This window comes from Ascaphus truei, chromosome 7 (genome assembly GCF_040206685.1).
Source record: "Ascaphus truei isolate aAscTru1 chromosome 7, aAscTru1.hap1, whole genome shotgun sequence".
NCBI classification, from domain to species: Eukaryota; Metazoa; Chordata; class Amphibia; order Anura; family Ascaphidae; genus Ascaphus; species Ascaphus truei.
The window spans coordinates 22,433,501-22,452,554 of record NC_134489.1 but is presented as its reverse complement, the minus strand read 5'-3'; the positions used below and the strand labels follow the sequence as shown (position 1 = coordinate 22,452,554).

General features: G+C 46.5%; 1 protein-coding gene across 2 annotated transcripts in view; it reads left to right on the top strand.

Moving 5' to 3' along the window:
- The window catches only part of RAMP1 (receptor activity modifying protein 1), a 37,022-nt gene extending 18,171 nt beyond the window's left edge, over window positions 1–18,851 (top strand). For both annotated transcript variants that reach the window (XM_075607274.1, XM_075607273.1), the window contains exons 2-3: window positions 923–1,061; window positions 15,902–18,851. In XM_075607274.1, coding sequence (XP_075463389.1) covers window positions 934–1,061; window positions 15,902–16,157 — 384 coding nt within the window. In that variant the 5' untranslated portion in view covers window positions 923–933 and the 3' untranslated portion in view covers window positions 16,158–18,851. The remainder of the gene's footprint in view (window positions 1–922; window positions 1,062–15,901) is intronic.
- Window positions 18,852–19,054: the final 203 nt, after the last annotated feature.

The following is a 19,054-nucleotide window of genomic DNA, read 5'->3' as shown; positions in this document are numbered from 1 at the left end:
ACTGGCACTCCAATAGAAATTCAATAATGAATAGGTGCATGTCCCATATAAATAATAAAAGTATACATTACCGCATAGCAGCAAAAAGGAGACAGCACTCAGGTGAATGAAAATGAATGTATTAAATACAGCACATAACTCCATGTGCTGTATTTAATACATTAATTTTCATTCACCTGAGTGCTGTCTCCTTTTTGCTGCTATGCGGTAATGTATACTTATATATATATATATATACCCACCATAACTTTAATAATTGTGATATATATATATATATATATATATATATATATATATATATATATATATATATATATAACAATGTTATCAGTCTTTCAGCTGCTCCAGTTTGCGGAAGAACTTGATCTTTAGCAGCAATACTACTTTCCAACTTTTTGATTTGTCTTATTTTTATATGTAAAGCCTGTGACAATGTATAATTCTACATTCTTACTTAAACTGGCCAGCGTTTGGCGCTCCTGTTATACTGTAAATCGGTCAAAATCCTGATTGTGGGCCTAACATAATGGCTGCTCCTGTCAGTGTAACTCAGCAGCTACAATGTATCCTTATCTTACTAAGGTAACATTATCTATTGTTACAGTTTGCAGCTCAAACTGCTGGGAACATTTGCAAAAATTTATCCCAAACAGGAAAGTGTTGCAAAGGTCTTGCACTGCTGGGGAGGTGGGCTAAATCCTGCTATAGAAATCACAGGATGCTTTAAAACTCATTAAAAATGGCAATAAGATTTGAATAAAAACAACAACAAAAAAACTAAAAGGAAAAAAGTCACTATTATCTAAAACTACGAACTGATTAAAAAAAAACCATATAGATAAGATTTCACATGTTTTGCTGCTTTAACCATTGAGCGGCAGGGCCTGGAAGTATGTAACCCCACCCTGCTCTTGTATTTCAGCCCCTCCCCTGATGGCGGTCGCAGGCTGCGATGAGACCGTGTACGCTCAGCTCCTGAACGACTTCTGTCTGCTCAAGTTCGACATGGAGATGGAGGAGCTGGGCCAGAGGCTGTGGTGCGACTGGGGAGATACAGCGGGGTGAGTGCCACTGTGCCATGCTGCGAGATCATGCGATACTGACATGGACCACCCAGTACTGGTCCTTAGCACAAGCTCGCGACTTCAATCCCTGCCTGAGCCACTTATGCCCAAACCATGAGGAAAGTTTTACAGTATGCCAGTGTCCTGGTATAGATTGTGTGTAATATTCTATGTACCGCACGCAGTGATTTTAAACCAAATATTCCATTTGCCAAACTTAGTACATCGACCCTTATGAGGCAGCAGGTGTTTGCACAAACATACTACCCCATAGCATCCAATACAATGGGATTTCGATACATACACGCAGAATGTTCGATACAGGTACATATACTGCACCTATATTGATACACAAGAAGTGATATATACAGTGATACTGATACATTACTGCTTAATGTAAAGCAGATGTGCAGAAGGGATTGGGTGTGAGTTTGAGGAGAGGAAAGCGAGTTAGAGGTCAAAGTGAGGGGTGCGAGGGGAGGAGAAGCAGGGGAATGTTTGAAGGAAAGAGATGGAGACAACCAGAGAAAGTGTGAGAGTACAGAACAGAGGGACATTTGGGGGGAAGGGAGAGAGAAAGAGAAACAAAGAGAGAGAGAGAAAGGGGGTGAGAGAGAGAAAATGAGGATCAATGAGAAATAGTGTGGGGGAGAGTGTGTGAGCGTGGAGGAACAAGGAGAGAGAAATAGTGTGAGAGAGTGGGGGAGAGTGTGAGGGAGAGGAGGAAAAAGGAGAGAGGGGAGAGTGTGTGAAAGAGGAGAGAGTGTGTGAGAGAGGAGAGAGAGGAGGAGAGTGTGTGAGCGAAGAGGAACAAGGAGAGAGAAATAGTGTGAGAGAGGTGGAGAGTGTGTGAGGGAGAGGAGGAACAAGGAGAGAGAAATAGTGTATGAGAGATGGGGAGAGTGTGAGGGAGAGGAGGAACAAGGAGAGAGGAGAGAGGGGGAGAGTAGGTGAGAGAGGAGGAACAAGGAGAGAAAAATAGTGTGAGAGAGAGGGGGAGAGTGTGAGAGAGGAGGAACAAGGAGAGAGGGGGAGAGTGTGAGAGAGGAGGAACAATGAGAGAAATAGTTGTGGGTGAGAGTGTGTGAGAGAGAGGGGGAACAAGGAGAGAGAAATAGTGCGAGAGACAGGGGGAGAGGGGGAGAGTGTGAGAAACAAGGAGAAAGGAGTGTGAGAGAGGGAAAGCAGAGAATGACAGCGAGCATAGTGCTAGAGAGAGAGAGAGAGATCTCGGGGGGATGTGAGCAAGCGACATGCAGGAAATAATCCACATTTTGTAATAATATCTATTTATAGAGGCTGTAAAATAATATTGGTCACCAGAGACTCACATAAAGGATGCTCATTATCAGCCGATGAAACGGTGAAATGGCAGAATGACAATTGCCACAGACCGTGCTGGAGGCAGTGCCACCGAAAGTGACCTAATGTCAGTGACATTTTTATCGTGGAATTATAAATATTAATGATTGTCGCCTTTGAAAAAAAAAAAAAACCCGGAGTAATTGTTAAACAATGTGTATTAGGATTTTGACAACTTATTTGTAAACAATATATAATTGGGAAAAGAAAAAACAAGCGCAAATAATATCACAACAAATCAAAGGTAACACAGATGATATACTATCCTTAATGAGTGTAGCTCCTGACGTAGAATTCAAACCAAATTCAATCAGCAAACGAAGGAGAAACAGGTGCGCAAATCACATCAGGACATGGAAAAGAAAGTAAAAACACAAAATAGTGCAATATTGTCTACTCCAACAAATTAGCTTCAATGCTGGAAGTTCTATAGAATTTGCACTCACGTGTTTAACGTGAAATGAAAGCGTTGTGGTTGTTCAAAGTTACCAACTTATGTCTCCAGACAGGTACTCCAGATCCACATAGAGGGGGGGAAAATCCATATACAAAAAAGGGGAAAGCAAAATAGTATAGTACTGTTTTTAATGTTAAAAACACAAAGTATTCCACTTACATAAGTGCCTTTGTTTATGAGCATTCAGACCACCCTGGGTCATAGGGTCAGACAAGGTATTCACAGCAACAGCATCTGCTCCAAGGCCGTCACAGCAGGTACTGGGCTGATTAAAGTTGTCCTCCACTCTAGATGTCATCAACAAGGGCTCCTTAGTAGTCACTGACATCTAGAGTGGAGGACAACTTTAATCAGCCCAGTACCTGCTGTGACGGCCGTGGAGCAGATGCTGTTGCTGTGAATATCTTGTCTGACCCTATGACCCAGGGTGGTCTGAATGCTCATAAACAAAGGCACTTATGTAAGTGGAATACTTTGTGTTTTTAACATTAAAAACAGTACTATACTATTTTGCTTTCCCCTTTTTTGTATATGGAATTTCCCCCCCTCTATGTGGATCTGGAGTACCTGTCTGGAGACATAAATTGGTAACTTTGAACAACCACAACGCTCTCATTTTACGTTAAACACGTGAGTGCAAATTCTATAGAACTTCCAGCATTGAAGCTATTTTGTTGGAGTAGACAATATTGCACTATTTTGTGTTTTTACTTTATTTTCCATGTCCTGATGTGATTTGCGCACCTGTTTCTCCTTCGTTTGTAAACAATATATGGAATGTTTTTTGGGGCGTTTGTGTGCCAAGCAAATATTGTTTGTAGGTTTTTGCAATCTTTATCTTATCTCTTTGGTGAAGTGTATTGTAAATTGCCAGCGTGGCTATTTCTTTGTAAAGTAAGTAGAGATACAACATTTTTGCTGAACTTCCCAGACCAGGTTAAAAGAATAGTGACATTCTTGCACAGTTGGTAAATAAAAATACCACCTGTGGTGCATTTGCACGTCTCAGACAGGTCTGCAGCCCCATTATCTGCAGCCCCATCACCGCTTAGCAAACAGTGCTTCCACTGCAGCCAGGGATTCTGGGTAATGACATGCAAATGAGCACAGTGTGCCCCTCTTTGCACTATACCCTTACTGAATGGTGGAGGGTTTTGACCCTTTTTTTTTTTTTACCCACCATAACTTTTTTAATGTCTGACAAAATTGGTGACATTTTGAGCAACATAACTTATTGCAAAAATGGCAGAAAAAATCTCAGAAGTCCATTTGCAGACATTCGCAAATCTCCAATTATGAGTCGATCGTATTCAGGTTCGATTCGAAACACACAGAACCTGGATCTATTTTTCACAATCAAGTTTTTTTTAAATATAGAATTAAAGCAGAGGGTCTTCGGAGCGGAACCTCGTTAATTTCAGCTCCGCGGACCCCCTGCTTCCGGTAGCCGCCCCGGCTCAGCGAGCACAGCTTTCAAGTTTGAAGCTCCCGCATCACGTGAGCCAATAACAAGCCGCACCGATGACGTCACAGCTTTCTATTGGTCTGCAGGCCGGGAAATACCTGAACAGCGTACATGTTGTTATCTCGGGTAGCCAAGGAGAGAGGCCACCGGCACCTAATTCACAGGTAACTCCGGAAGCAGGGTGTCCCCAGAGCTGAAATTAATGGGGTTCAGCTCTGGGGAACCCCCTGCTCCAAATATATATATACATTTTACTATGGAAGACAAATACACTGACAAGCTATTTTAATTGGTTTTACTTACCAATGACTTTTTTTGCTGCGTGCGTCTGCCGAGTTGAATTATTAGCAGTGACGTCGCTTTTCCCATTTCTTTCCGTTCCCGATTCTGAATCCCAGCGTTCCTATGTGAAATCAGGGACGTTTCCGGCCCCCTAAAGGGGGGAAACCCCACAGATGGTAGTAATGAGGATGTCACAGTACTGAGGACATTTACATGGAGAAGTCCCGGTTTCAGCCCTGTCCCCTTGGGTCCGTGTATACGACTGTGGGATATGCAGAGAGAAGCAGGAGCCGGGGAATGATTCCACACCATGGACTCTCTGGGCGGACCTGGTAGTTTGTGCTGTGTTAAAGCAACTGGCCATATTTTTTCCAGTGTTGTTTTTACAACGTTGGCATCGGGAAGTCGTAACACATTATTTTCTGCACCATAGGACACCCTGGTTTCTGACATACCTAATGGAGATCACGGGCGGCCAACTCCAGTTCTCAAGAGCTACCAACAAATCAGGTTTTCAGGAGATCCCTGCTTCAGCACAGGTGGCTCAATCAGTGGCTCAGCCAGAGGCTGAGCCACTGATTGAGCCACCTGTGCTGAAGTAGGGATGTCCTGAAAATCTGACCTGTTGGTAGCTCTTCAGAACTGGAGTTGGCTATGCGTGGTGTAGATACTGGTAAATATCCCTCCGACGGAAACAGAACGCGGGTCCCGCAGCCCAATTGGAAGCCGCAACGTCATTGGTTGAAGCTTCCAATCGGGTGGCAATTTAAATCTCGGCGAAGGAAACACCGCTAACATTACCGGTAGGTATGTCGGAAACCAGGGAGAGAGGGGGGTCCCCGGGGAGTAACTGCAATGGAGGGTTAGCTAGGTGGGAATGCTGCATTAAATGAACTCTTTTCACTGGAGATGCGTCGCTAACAAGGGGTTACATTTTTACATTTGGTTGGACATGTCAATGTCACGCACATTCCCTGTAAGCTCAAACTCCAAAACCCACCACATCATACACACACACACACACACACACACACACACACACACACACACACACACACACTAGCTGAGAGACCCGGCGTTGCCCGTGAGTTAAATTTCCCGCTCCCTCCTCTCCCCCTATTTCTGTGCTCCCCCCCTTTCTCCGCCCCCCCCCCCCCAGAGGGAGGGGGTGGACAGGAGGAGGGGTGGACAGTGGACAGGAGGAGGGGGGGGGGACAGTGGACAGGAGGAGAAGGGGGGAACAGTGGATAGGAGGAGGAGGGGGGGGACAGTGGACAGGAGGAGGAGGGGGGGGACAGTGGACAGGAGGAGGAGGGGGAGGACAGGAAGGGGGGGTGGACAGGAGGAGGAGGGGGGTGGACAGGAGGAGGAGGGGGGGTGGACAGGAGGAGGAGGGGGGGTGGACAGGAGGAGGAGGAGGGGGGGGGTGGACAGGAGGAGGAGGGGTGGGTGGACAGGAGGAGGAGGGGGGTGGACAGGAGGAGGAGGGGGGTGGACAGGAGGAGGGGGGACACGGACAGTGGACAGGAGGGGGGGTGGACAGTGGACAGGAGGGGGCAGGGCAGTGGACAGGAGGGGGGGTGGACAGTGGACAGGAGGGGGGGTGGACAGTGGACAGGAGAGGGGGACACACAGTGTCACACACACACGCGCGCGCGCGCGCACACACACACACACACACACACACACACACACACACACACACACACGTCTCAGTCCCGTGCGGCGCTCAGCGGCAGCTTTCTCGGGCGCAGGCCCCGCCCCCCCGCAGTCCCGTGCGGCGCTCCGCGTTGGTTTTATCGGGCACAGGCCCCGCCCCCGCAGTTCTGTGCGGCGCCGCCCCCTACGGGTGAGGGGTGGTGTGGTATGGGTGAGGGTGGGTGGTGTGGTACGGGTGGTGTGGTACGGGTGAGGTGGGGTGGGCTTCCCCCTCCCAGCCATCCGTTCGTTCCGCCGCTTGGTCCCGGCTGGTTGCGGCGGGAGGCACCGGGGTGAGGGAGGGGAGGCGGGAGGTGGTGTGTGTGGTGTGGTGGTGTGTGTGGTGCTGTGTGGAGGGGAGGCTGGAGGCGGAGGTTTGTGCGGGAGGTGGTGTGTGTGCGTGTGGCAGTTGGGTGAGGCGGCAGTGAGACCCGGCGTTGCCCGTGAGTAAAATTTCCCGCTCCCTCCTCTCCCCCTATTTCTGTGGTCCCCCTCTTTCTCTGTTCCCCCCCCCCCCCCAGAGGGAGGAGGGAGGGACAGTGGACAGGAGGGGGGGGGGGACAGTGGACAGGAGGGGGGGACAGTGGACAGGAGGGGGGGACAGTGGACAGGAGGGGGGACAGTGGACAGGAGGGGGGGGACAGTGGACAGGAGGGGGGGACAGTGGACAGGAGGGGGGGCAGTGTCACACACACACACACACAGTATCACACACACACAGTAACACACACACACGCAGTAACACACACACAGTAACACACACACGTACGTCTAAGTCCCGTGCGGCGCCTTTCTCGGGCGCAGGCCCCGCCCACCCGCACGTCGGCTTTCTCGGGCGCAGGCCCCCCCCCGGAGTTCCGTGTGGCGCTGCACCCTACGGTGAGGGGGGTGGTGTGATACGGGTGAGGGGGGATGGTGTGGTACGGGTGAGGGGGGTGGTGTGATACGGGTGAGGGGGGGTGGTGTGGTACGGGTGAGGTGGGGTGTGGTACGGGTGAGGGGGGGTGGGCTGCCCCCGGCTGTCCGTTCGTTCCGCCGCTTGGTCCCAGCCGGTTGCGGCGGGAGGCAGCAGGGTGAGGGAGGGGAGGCGGTGTGTGTGGTGCTGTGAGGAGGGGAGGCGCAGGGGTGTCAGGCGGCGGTTTGGGCGGGAGGTGGTGTGTGTAGTGGTGTGTGGCAGTTGGGTGAGGCGGCAGTTGGGTGACGTCATAGAGCCACCAATCTGATTGACCAGAGGCTGGACAATCAGATTCACCACATGTCATTTCAACCCCACAACTTTCGAATTTATATATTAAGATATATATATATGTGTCAAAAGGTGTATACAACAAAAGACAGGGGAGCCCAATGCTACATCCAATGGACAAAACATATATGGTAATAAGTGTAAAGTACAAATACTTCAATAATAAAATTTTCTTGGTTATTTAGTTAAACCCTTTGGCCAAAGCGTCATAAGCCTGCATACCAAACGTCAAGGTATAACCAAATGTTCAGGTCCTAACACTACACTGTGAACCCTTCCCTTTACCTCAGTATGAGGGGAAGCAACCATAGTAGGTCCTGTCCATACAGCAAATGCCAGAACCTCCCAAGTTAAAAAGGTGGGGAGGGTGAGCTCTGGGAGGAGGGGCCACCTACCTCCAAACAACTGTTGCCAGTTTGCTGTATGGACAGGACCTACTATGGTTGCTTCCCCTCATACTTAGGTAAAAGGAAGGGTTCACAGTGTAGTGTTAGGACCTGCATTTTTGGTTATACCTTGACGTTTGGTATGCAGGCTTATGACGCTTTGGCCAAAGGGTTTAACTAAATAACCAAGAAGATGTTATTATTGAAGTATTTGTACTTTACACTTATTACCATATGTTTTGTCATTGGATGTAGCATTGGGCTCCCCTGTCTTTTGTATGATTCAAATAAGGAAGGGCTTTCTAAATACATTCAAGAGCAGTGTTTCTCAACCAGGGTGCCCTGTCACCCCGGGGTGCCTCAGGCGTAGGGTGCCCGGTGTAAAAAAAACGACCGACGGGAGCTTTTAGAGTATCAACCCAAATGAGGCAATGTTTTCAGAATGTATTGCTGATTAAATATGTGGCATTACATTTAAACTGGGGAAAAAAATAACATGTTACAATGACATTTAGAAGCAGTCTTTCCGGTAATGCTGCAAGTGTGAAATTATATTGTAATTAGATCTTTCTTTTCAGTTTCTACCCAGTTTAATTGGAATTTAAATTAATGTGACAATTGATATAAAATGATGGGGTAACAAAAAGAAGAAGAAAACTATGTCGCAAGGGATAATCTGTATAGTGTGTAAACAATCCCCACTGCAATACTAAGAACTCGCAAGAAATCGTGTCGATAAGGCACGTAGCTGAATAAATCCAGTGAATCAGACAGACGAGCTGCTGGACATCTCAGCCGCTCTGCAGATCCCCATGTCCAATGTGGCTTAGACTGGGTATGTAAGGAGGATTGGCAGAACCGCAAATATAGCGTCATTTGGTTAATAGAAACGATTAAAACTTAAAAGTTGCACAGTGCACTCACAGATTTGTGGGTAAAAAATCGCAGGTTGTGTACACCCGACTCACTGAGAAAACTGAGGTCTGCGTGGGCGAATTTTTGGGGGCGGATTTGGATCTGCCGTGGATTGGCCGGTTCCTTTGGTCCGCGGATTTCAGCGGATCAATCTCAAAAAGGGCGATTCGCGGTTTGGGGATTTTCGATTATTATCACCAATACGCTCCGCGGATTCCGCGAACCCGGGGACGGATTTGTATTTTCCAATCCGCGGATTCAGCGATCCGTAGGCGGATTCTTAAGAATTGCTGAATCCGCGGGTTGAATTTTACAAATCCATTCACAGGTTGTATCCAACGGCGGTGTTTGATGAATCCGCTCGGATTAAAACCGTTAAAATCCATTTGTGTATTTTACACCGCAAAACGGATTTTGGGGTGAAAATGCGCGAAAATCTGGGAAACAGATTTGGGTGGCTTCGCCCATCTCTTGTCTGCTCTCCCTGCCTTGGCGTCCGTGGCGCTTGATGCCGAGTACTCCCACATCACGTGATACTCAGTCTCGTCTCGCGATGTTTGGCGACTGACTGGCTGGGATCTCTACCTGACGTTCTTCCCAACACCAGCCATTGGATCCTCTCAATAAGGGGCCCTGTGGGACAAAAAGGTTGAGAAAGACTGTTCCGAACATATGTGCACAAAAGTAAGGATTAACCATAAGGCAATGGTGAACGCGACCGCGGTGGTGCAGGCGGGGCGAAGCGCGCGATTTACCAGAAGACAAATACATTTGTTTCTGTCGCGCGATGGCCGGGTCACGTGAGGGCGAACCGGCTCCGTGACGTCACGGCCACGCCTCGGACATGCCTTCCCGTCACGTCTACCTACAGGACACAAACCGCTACAGGCATGCCTGACGCCACGCGCGCTCGCCAAGGACGCGGCCGAATGAACCTGAACACAACAGGGAAACGCTGGTCTCCGATCTCCGGAATCTCTTACTGCCCGGAGGGACCAGCAGTTTGCAGCCCCAGAGAAAAAACAGTCGTGACCATATTGTTTCAGGGCTTCGGTTGTGGTGAAAATTGTGATCATTCCAACAACTCATCCCAGAGTAACTCCCCTTTGTATTAAACACGGCGTGCTGCTCTTGCTTTGTGTTACGTGTTGGTGTGCTGGACAGGAGCTTCAACCATTTTGCCACCAGAGTAAAAGATAACAAATCCTGACAGCTAAAAGCTTCCATGTATGACGAGAGCGGTGAGGGAGTAGCAGTGGTGTGACTACGCCGGAAGGGGCCCCCGGGCAATGTTGCGTTGCCATGATGACGCAGCGTCACATGACGTCGTGACGTCGACAGAGGGCTGCTCTGTTACAGAGGCCCCCTCTCTCTCCCCCGGCACCCAGCAGTTTCATTGGCGTGGGGAAGAGCGCGGTGGCCTCTGTAACTGTTTGGGGGGCTCATCGAGTCCAGAGGGAGGGTCCCGATTCCCTTCGAGCCTCTCCCCCTGAGCTTGGGCCTCACATAATAGATTCTATATACTAGAGCAATGCTAATAATAGATTATTAATATTAGAGTGCTGCTAATAGATTCTGTATATTAAAGTGCTGATAATAATAGATTCTGTATATTAGAGTGCTGATAATAATAGATTTTGTATATTAGAGTGCTGATAATAATAGATTTTGTATATTAAAGTGCTGCTAATAGATTATGTATATTAGAGTGCTTCTAATAGAATATTAGCGTGTTGGTCATAATAGATTCTGTATTTTAGAGTGCTGTTAATAATTCTGTATATTAGAGTGTTGTTAATAATTCTGTATATTAGAGTGCTGCTAATAATAGATTCTGTATATTAGAGTGCAACGTGTGACCGCTCTTTTGAGCAATCACTTGATCGATTACAGGTTCTGGCAGTTGAACAAGAAGTGGTTCACCCCCACCCTAAAAAATCAAGCAAAAGGCTGTGACGTACGGTACGGTATACTTCATAAGGGCCTCTCCGGTGGCCCTTTTGAAGTGAAACTTCTGTAGCGGCGTTAGTGTATTGATTGGAGACGGAAGTCAGTGGAGGCCGTGAGTGCTGCCAGATTCCAGCAGGAGGCGGCAGCGCTGGACGGACGGGGACACACATACACACTGACTGACTGACTGACACACACAATCCGGCCGCAGCTCCGCCGAGGGGGAGAGAATTGGGGCTGCTCCGGGACTCAGACAGTGGCGGGGATATGGAGCTCGCCTGCGCCAGCTTGGTGACTGTATCCCCTGTACACCCCTGCCGAGCACGACGAGCGGCCCTCCCCCCGTCAGACACCGAACACCTCCATGTCCCTGTACCTCTGCCGAACAGGACACAGCTCGCTCCGCCAGGGGAGAGAGTGGGGCTGCTCTGGGGCACTCAGACAGACCCACCCCCTCCCCGTGTCTCCGCACCTCCCCCGCGGGGGGCTGTTCTGGCAGAAGGCACCAGCACACACAGCCATGTCTGCAGCTCTGCCGGGGGGGGGGGGGGGGAAGGGGGGAAGGGGGCTGGTGGTGAAGGGAGGAGGGGGGGCAGGACACTGAGAACACACACACTGACTGACACACACACACTGACTGACACACACACGTACACACTGACTGACACACACACTGACACACACACACACACACACACAAGGAATTCACAGTTATAAATATAGAAGTGCAAATAGCTAAAACATGTGTTGTAAGTCAAAATTCATTGCGTTTTGGCACTGAAATTGTGTTTTGATTTTTAATTAAAAACATAACCATTACAAATACAGCACAATTTCCGTGACAAAACTGCCAAAAGATAAAGAAGTTTCACTTAAAATGCGGATGTACGCTGTACGTAAATAATGCACTGGAGGGGTGAAATATATACTGTGGGTTTGGGATATGGGCTCGCTAAGTTTGTGTGTGTGCAGCCAGAGCACTGAGGGATAAACATGTTGGTATCATTGCGCCCGAGTTCTTGTCCCAGGCTCGGTTCAATGCGCTGCCATTCTCCCTGGCTCCCTCCCGTCCTCCGGGAGGATGTTTAAGGGTCAGAGGAAGCTGATGAACCCGCAGGGTCAGTGAGTCAGACTTTCCCTGCCCACAGGGACATGTCTTCTCTCCCTGGGGTGCTACATTCCCACACTTCCAAAGCATGACCCCGCAACCTCCTCTTAGTGCTTCACAAATCAGTGGAGCCTACTACGCATCACCCGTGGCACAATGTATCACCCCACGTTACCCTTACTTAATTCCAACATCATGCAGCCACATTTCCCTTTAACTCTATGTGATGGGATCACATGCTTCTGTCTGCTTTCTGACGATGATTAGAACATGCTGTACTAGAGACGTAGTCTCCTCCTGATCCTTGGAGTCCCATTACAATACCCTCCACTTCTTGTTAGACCTCAGCCGAGAGACTAAACATCCACATTAGTGTTTGATAACGGTGCACAATTCTAGTAGCGGCACCCAGGAGATGCTGTCAGTGGCGATACCGTATATTACTAGAAGAAGGTGGCAATACCTGAAGAAGAGACTTGTGAGTTTCCCGAAGCTTGTGTAGAGGTATCACAACCACCAATTAAATTTTCCCGAGGCTGGGACGTACTAAGCCTTTAATGCACTATTATTTTTTTTTTTTAGAAATGAGTGCTACACAACCCTGCCTTGCCTCATAAGCACACAGCATACCATGCTTTCGCTGAAGCAAAGGATTCTGGGTAATGACATGCAGATGAGCACTCACAGTGTGTCACGTTTTGCTTTTTATCCACTATCACATGGATCTCTACAAGCCTGCCGTCTCGCACCGCGGACACAACACAGCCCAGGTCCAAGAAGTGCAGGAGAAGAAAACCTACTTACAGACAGTTGTTTCGACCTCATTTGCATATAATTACCCAGAATTCTTTGCCGCAGTGGGAGCACTGTATGCGGTGCGATTATGGGGCAAAGGCAGGTTTGTGGACCTGTCTCAGACATGTGAACCTGCTCATGTGTTTTTCATCATTACTGTACGCCATATGGTGGAGGGTTTTAACACTTTTTTTACTCGCCATAACTTGTTACCCCGTATGAAATGAGCAGGGAGTCTGGCAAAACCACCACAGGTGTGTACATACCCCGAAGGAAACATGTCCTGTACAAGAGTCACCGGGAGTTGAGCACCCTGCACTAGCCATGTTACATACTTTGATCGGATTTTTCCTTTAATACTTTTTTCCAACTTTTTTTGTTTTCCTGACATTTTTTGGTCCTTGTTCAAACAGATAAAACATAACTAGTTGATATACTTGAATTCAGTGTTCCCGTCACAAAAAATATTCATTTTTCACAAGATACAAATAAAGTTGCTTTATGGGGGGGGGGGGGATTGCATCTTCTAAAGGAGCCAATTACATTAATAGGTTGTTTAAACATTTATTTTTGGATCCGCTACCTTGAATTGCCCTTTTAAAGCAGCAGTCCTTAGCTGCCATTTTTTCCCACTTTAATATGTGGATCAATACAATCCACACAATGATAAGTAATTAGCTAAGTTGCTAATTGATCCGTTCTCTTATGATCAATCGGCGAAGATTCGGCTCGGGGGTTCACTAAATGGCTGCCGGGGACCAAAAGATGCAGCAGGAGGGGACCAAAGATGCAAAGTTCTGTGGGGAAGATCATGTGAGAATAAAAGGGGTATGTTGCACTCAACAATGAGAAAAATATACATACAGTTTTACCGGTGCTGCTGGTTCAAGGAGTACCTGTCAGGTATATTCCAGGGCAATACTAAGGAAAAGAAGGATCCAACGCTGTACGGTTTTCTGAATAAAGCTAATTTATTGTGCCACACAACGTTTCGACCAATAGGTCTTTTTCAAGTGACTAGGCATGAAACAACTGAGGATAAGCCCAGTATATATACCCCCAACCAAAGACAATACAACAGGTGAAAACAGGTAAAAAAAAATCACCCCAGCTGACCCCAATCCGTCTCCCCTGATTAGTCTGATCAACATGCTTAGTCCTTTCAGTTTGTGAGAGCTCATTTCCGGTTTTGCGTGTCAGCAGCATCATCTCAGCTCCTGATTGGACTCCTTTGTGTCCCTTGTCTTCTGCGCATACGTTATGAGCGCTTGCGTTCCAGCGTCCTCTTCTTCCACGTTCCGGCTAGCTTTGACGTCATCCGCCCCGTCAGGATTGGTCCTCCTCTTCTCGCGATGATTTGGGGGCTGCTCATGTGTCCTGTGAGCTGGTAAGCCTTCACTCGTCTGTGCTTTGCGTCTTGGACATGCATCCTGCATCCTCCGTTGCCAAGGGTCCTGTGACGTCATCCTTTTCTTCAGCTCTCCCTCCTTTAAAGTGCCACGATGTGTAGTCTGGCTTTGATATGCATGGAAAGCATGTAATAAATAATCAGGGGTGACATGTCCAAAGTGTGAACCAGTGATAATAGTAAGTGCTTAAAAGTAATACAAATTAAAAACTTCAGAATGCTTGTCAATCTGTCCTGATGCTCACTCACATGAAAGATCAGTCCTTGCTAGAGAGGCAATAACAGCAGCAGCCATGCAACCTGTAATAAGAGCCCTATCTTCTTTTAAGAAAACAGTTGAAGGATATGTAGTCGTTTAAACCTCTAGGATGTACCGTATCAAGAATGTAAGTCCAGTATGTCTCCCGTTGTAATAAAAGTGTGTCAATATCAGAACCTGTCGATTTTCTTTGTATGTGCTCAATGCCCATTAAACGGAGGGATGAGACCAGATGTTTACAGTCTATACAATGGTTAATAAAACCAGTGTTTTCTGATTTATTGTTTATCCTACTTTTTTCATACTGGACTTACATTCTTGATACGGTACATCCTAGAGGTTTAAACGACTACATATCCTTCAACTGTTTTCTTAAAAGAAGATAGGGCTCTTATTACAGGTTGTATGGCTGCTGCTGTTATTGCCTCTCTAGCAAGGACTGATCTTTCATGTGACTGAGCATCAGGACAGATTGACAAGCATTCTGAAGTTTTTAATTTGTATTACTTTTAAGCACTTACTATTATCACTGGTTCACACTTTGGACATGTCACCCCTGATTATTTATTACATTCTTTCCGTACATATCAAAGCCAGACTACACATCGTGGCACTTTAAAGGAGGGAGAGCTGAAGAAAAGGATGACGTCACAGGACCCTTGGCAACGGAGGATGCAGGATGCATGTCCAAGACGCAAAGCACAGACAAGGGAAGGCTTACCAGCTCACAGGACGCATGAGCAGCCCCCAAATCATCGCGAGAAGAGGAGGACCAATCCTGATGGGGCGGATGACATCAGAACTAGCCGGAACACGGACGAAGAGGACGCTGGAACGCAAGCACTCATAACGCTTGCGCAGAAGACAAGGGACACAAAGGAGTCCAATCAGGAGCTGAGATGATGCTGCTGACACGCAAAACTGGAAATTAGCTCACGAACTGAAAAGACTAAGCATGTTGATCAGACTAATCAGGGGAGACGGATTGGGGTCAGCTGGGGTGATTTTTTTTTACCTGTTTTCACCTGTTGTATTGTCTTTGGTTGGGGGTATATATACTGGGCTTATCCTCAGTTGTTTCATGCCTATTCACTTGAAAAAGACCTATTGGTCGAAACGTTGTGTGGCACAATAAATTAGCTTTATTCAGAAAACCGTAGAGCGTTGGATCCTTCTTTTCCTTAGAAGATTATGTGAGGGCAGGGCTCAAAAACGGGTGTGTCAGAGCCTGTTTCAGAAGAGGAAGGGGATGTTACTTTGTAAATGGTTGCTATAGAATCAAACAAAATGCTTGTTATATTATAATACATTAAAAATGTCATTCAGCGTTGTTTAAAAAAAATTAAATGCTAGAAGTATTTTCTCATAGTACTAAACTGATTTATTAAAAAACAAAAAAGCACACATGTAGGATATTGCTTTAATTTTATCCCTAAGATTAGTGTGACCTGTTGTCACGTGTGTCCCTGATTACCTGATAATGTCTTCCTTTTTTTTCTCCTGCAGAATCTACGCAGAGCTCACGAACTGTACGGTCCTAATAGCGTTGAAGCTGGACTGTTACTGGCCCAGCCAACTGGTGGATAATTTCTTCACAGGGATCCATAAAAACTACTTCAAGAGCTGTTCCCTTACAGGGCGGCTCCCAGCTGACCCCCCATTCACCATCCTGTGCTCTCTCATCTTTGTTCCCATGCTCATAACCCTCCTCATGACAGCGCTGGTCGTGTGGAGGAGCAAACGCAGTGAAGGGATTGTTTGACAACAACCACCACTAACTTCCTCCTAAAACCCTTTCCACATTCTCCCCTCACCCATCCTCCAGGTTTGGGGAAAGAGAAGGAAAACCGTATCTAAATTCTGCAGTCAGAGTTGAGTAAAAAGCTTTCAGATTCGGGCCTGGAATACCTGAAAAAGCCTGTTAGAAGTTTCAAAGATGGCCGCCTCTGACACTTTCCGCTAGGATATTTCTGCCTGTATGTGACATCACGATGGAGCGGAAGTAAAAAAGGAAGCTGCTGCCCTTGTAGGACTGACAGATAGGGTTGTGCACTTCTACCATCCGTCTGAGAGAAACGAGAGGCAAAATGGACTCAGAGATTGTGTTTTCCGACTGGAACGTCAAACGTGGAAGTGAATTGAGGGACGGAAACTGTTGAAAAGATGAATGCAGATGTTTCCTCAAGGGCGGGCAGAGCATATGTACTAGTGTTACAATATTCTCACGGTGGCATTATGTTATAGAAAATAACCTTCCTACTGGATTGATCAGTAACTACACATTTCTAGGCCTCTAGAGTCCTCCAAAATAGCATTATTGGAGCATCTGGGGCTTCAAGGCTTGGGGTCTGGAAATGTATAGAGATGCTCAGTAATATTATATGCAGCAGCAGATTCAAGCAGAGTGATGTGTCTGTGGGCACATTAATTATGTATTATCACATCTCCTCTGCTATATTAGTGCCTCCATAGTTACTGTAATAAGTGCCAAACCTCATATTGTCACCAGTTAAACGCTGCAGATTCGTCACATGGGTGACAGAGAAGCTACTCTTTCCCAGACTGAAATTATTAAAGGTTTAAAAAGGGGGTGACCTCATGTCCACTTTACGCTCATTCTATTTAGTCACTTAAGTTTCACAAATGATCTTCAACTCATGGGTGTTTATGTGTCAACGTAGAGCAGTGGCCAACTCCAGCCTTCAAGGGCCCCCAACAGGTCAGGTTTTCAGGATATCCCTGCTTCAGCAAAGGTGGCTCAATCAGTGGCTTAGTCTTGGACTGAGCCACCTTTGCTGATGCAGGGATTTCCTGAAAACCTGACCTGTTGGTGGCCCTTGAGGACTGGAGCTGGCCGCCCCTGATGTAGAACAAAGTGTGTTTTGACGCACTGCTCTGTATTTGGAGCAGAGCCGCGGTGTATATATAAGTCACAGTGTATATATATATATATATATATATATATATATATATATATATATATATATATATATATATATATATAAAAGTAACAGTATATATATATAAGTAACAGTTTCTTACATGGGATGCAGAATGTTGAGGCAAATAAAAGGCAAAATTTGAGCTGGACAGACTGGTCCAAATCCCCTTCCTGGATTTCCCTGAATATTTTTAGACCAAATCCGATCCGCACACCAAAGTCCAACTGTGGATTGGGTGCTAAAAAAACCAGAGTGGATACCTCAGCATCTGTCATTTGATTTTGAGGAAGATGAGGATGACTTCTGTTTCAGTAGCGTCTCCAGTTGTGTATATATCCCCTCAAACCTCCCTGAAATAAATTAGGGTGAGATGCCTGTGCTGAAAAAGGAGCACACCTGAGGTACCCTGGGAAATAATATGCTAGTGGCTATGCAAAGTATATTTAAATGAGTCACATCCCACACTTCCTAAAATCATTTCCTAAAGAACTATATCAAGTTGGTAAGCTTAAGGCACCTAGTGATTTGACTGGTGTCAGACCCAACAGGATTAGAACCCACACAACCTCTGCTATCCAAGACAGCAGCTCTAGCAGTGTGAGCTACATCAGCTGATGACTAGCTCATCTCTCACAGCATACAGCTCATCTCTACTTCTCACTCAGTCCTCGTACCTGTACAAAGCACTTTACCCTCTTCTTGCACAGAGAACATAGCTAATAAACAGTCTTCTGCCATGAGACACCTTCTGGCACGGAAAGACACCTTCCCGTACATTTATGTGACTAGGCTGTAATGTTTTCCAGCAAAGAAGGTACCTTATGGCAGAACACTGCTTAGTAAATATGTCCCACTGTCTTTATCCTCTACAAAATTAGTAGTACTAACTGAAATCACCAGCTCACTTTCTCTCTGTATCTGTTTTGTTTGCTGTGCCTCGCCTTGTTTTTACTTGTGCCTGCAGAAAACCTGTGTTTTATTTAAACTCCCCCAACCCCCTTTTTTTTCAGTACACCCTAATTTATTTGGAGGGAGGTTTGAGGGGATATATACACAATTAGAGACACTAGCAGAATGGAAGTCACCGTCCCCCTTCTCCTCAAGTCAAATTTGAAGAAAAAATGTGTCCATCTCTAGTGAGACACTGAATGTGATACATCTCATTATAATCTGAGCCCCATGTAACTGCTCCCCAACTTCTCCCGGGGCCAAAATGCATAGGTGCAGGGTGAAAATGCCCTGCTTTTGCTCCAAAATTGCCTTGGTACAAAGACCCCTACGGTGATTGTAGCTGCTCTCTCTACCAGTAGTGTAAGTGTAATGTTGTGCACTCACCAAAACGTCTGTATTTTCACACCCAAACTGGGACACTACTTTTTTTTATTGAGAACGGGATTTATTTGTGAAGGTCTCTCTCTCTTTTCTGTTGTATAAGAATATTGTATAAATCTATCTAAAACACGCTCTGAAGAGCTTTGCCCTAATATATAATAAATAGATTTTTTTTTATCAGACACAGGATCACTACTTTATTAAGCCACTTTGGTCACTGCTCTTTGCCACAGTGATGTCCATCTCCTGTTTTCAGGGGAGGCACATCTAAGTCCAAAATGTGACAAAGGGTCATGCAGGAAAGAGGTTAAGAGCTTGTATTTTACATCTCTTATTCTGTAATGTCCGTCATGTAATATTTTATTCCCTGGGGAAGAACCTACTG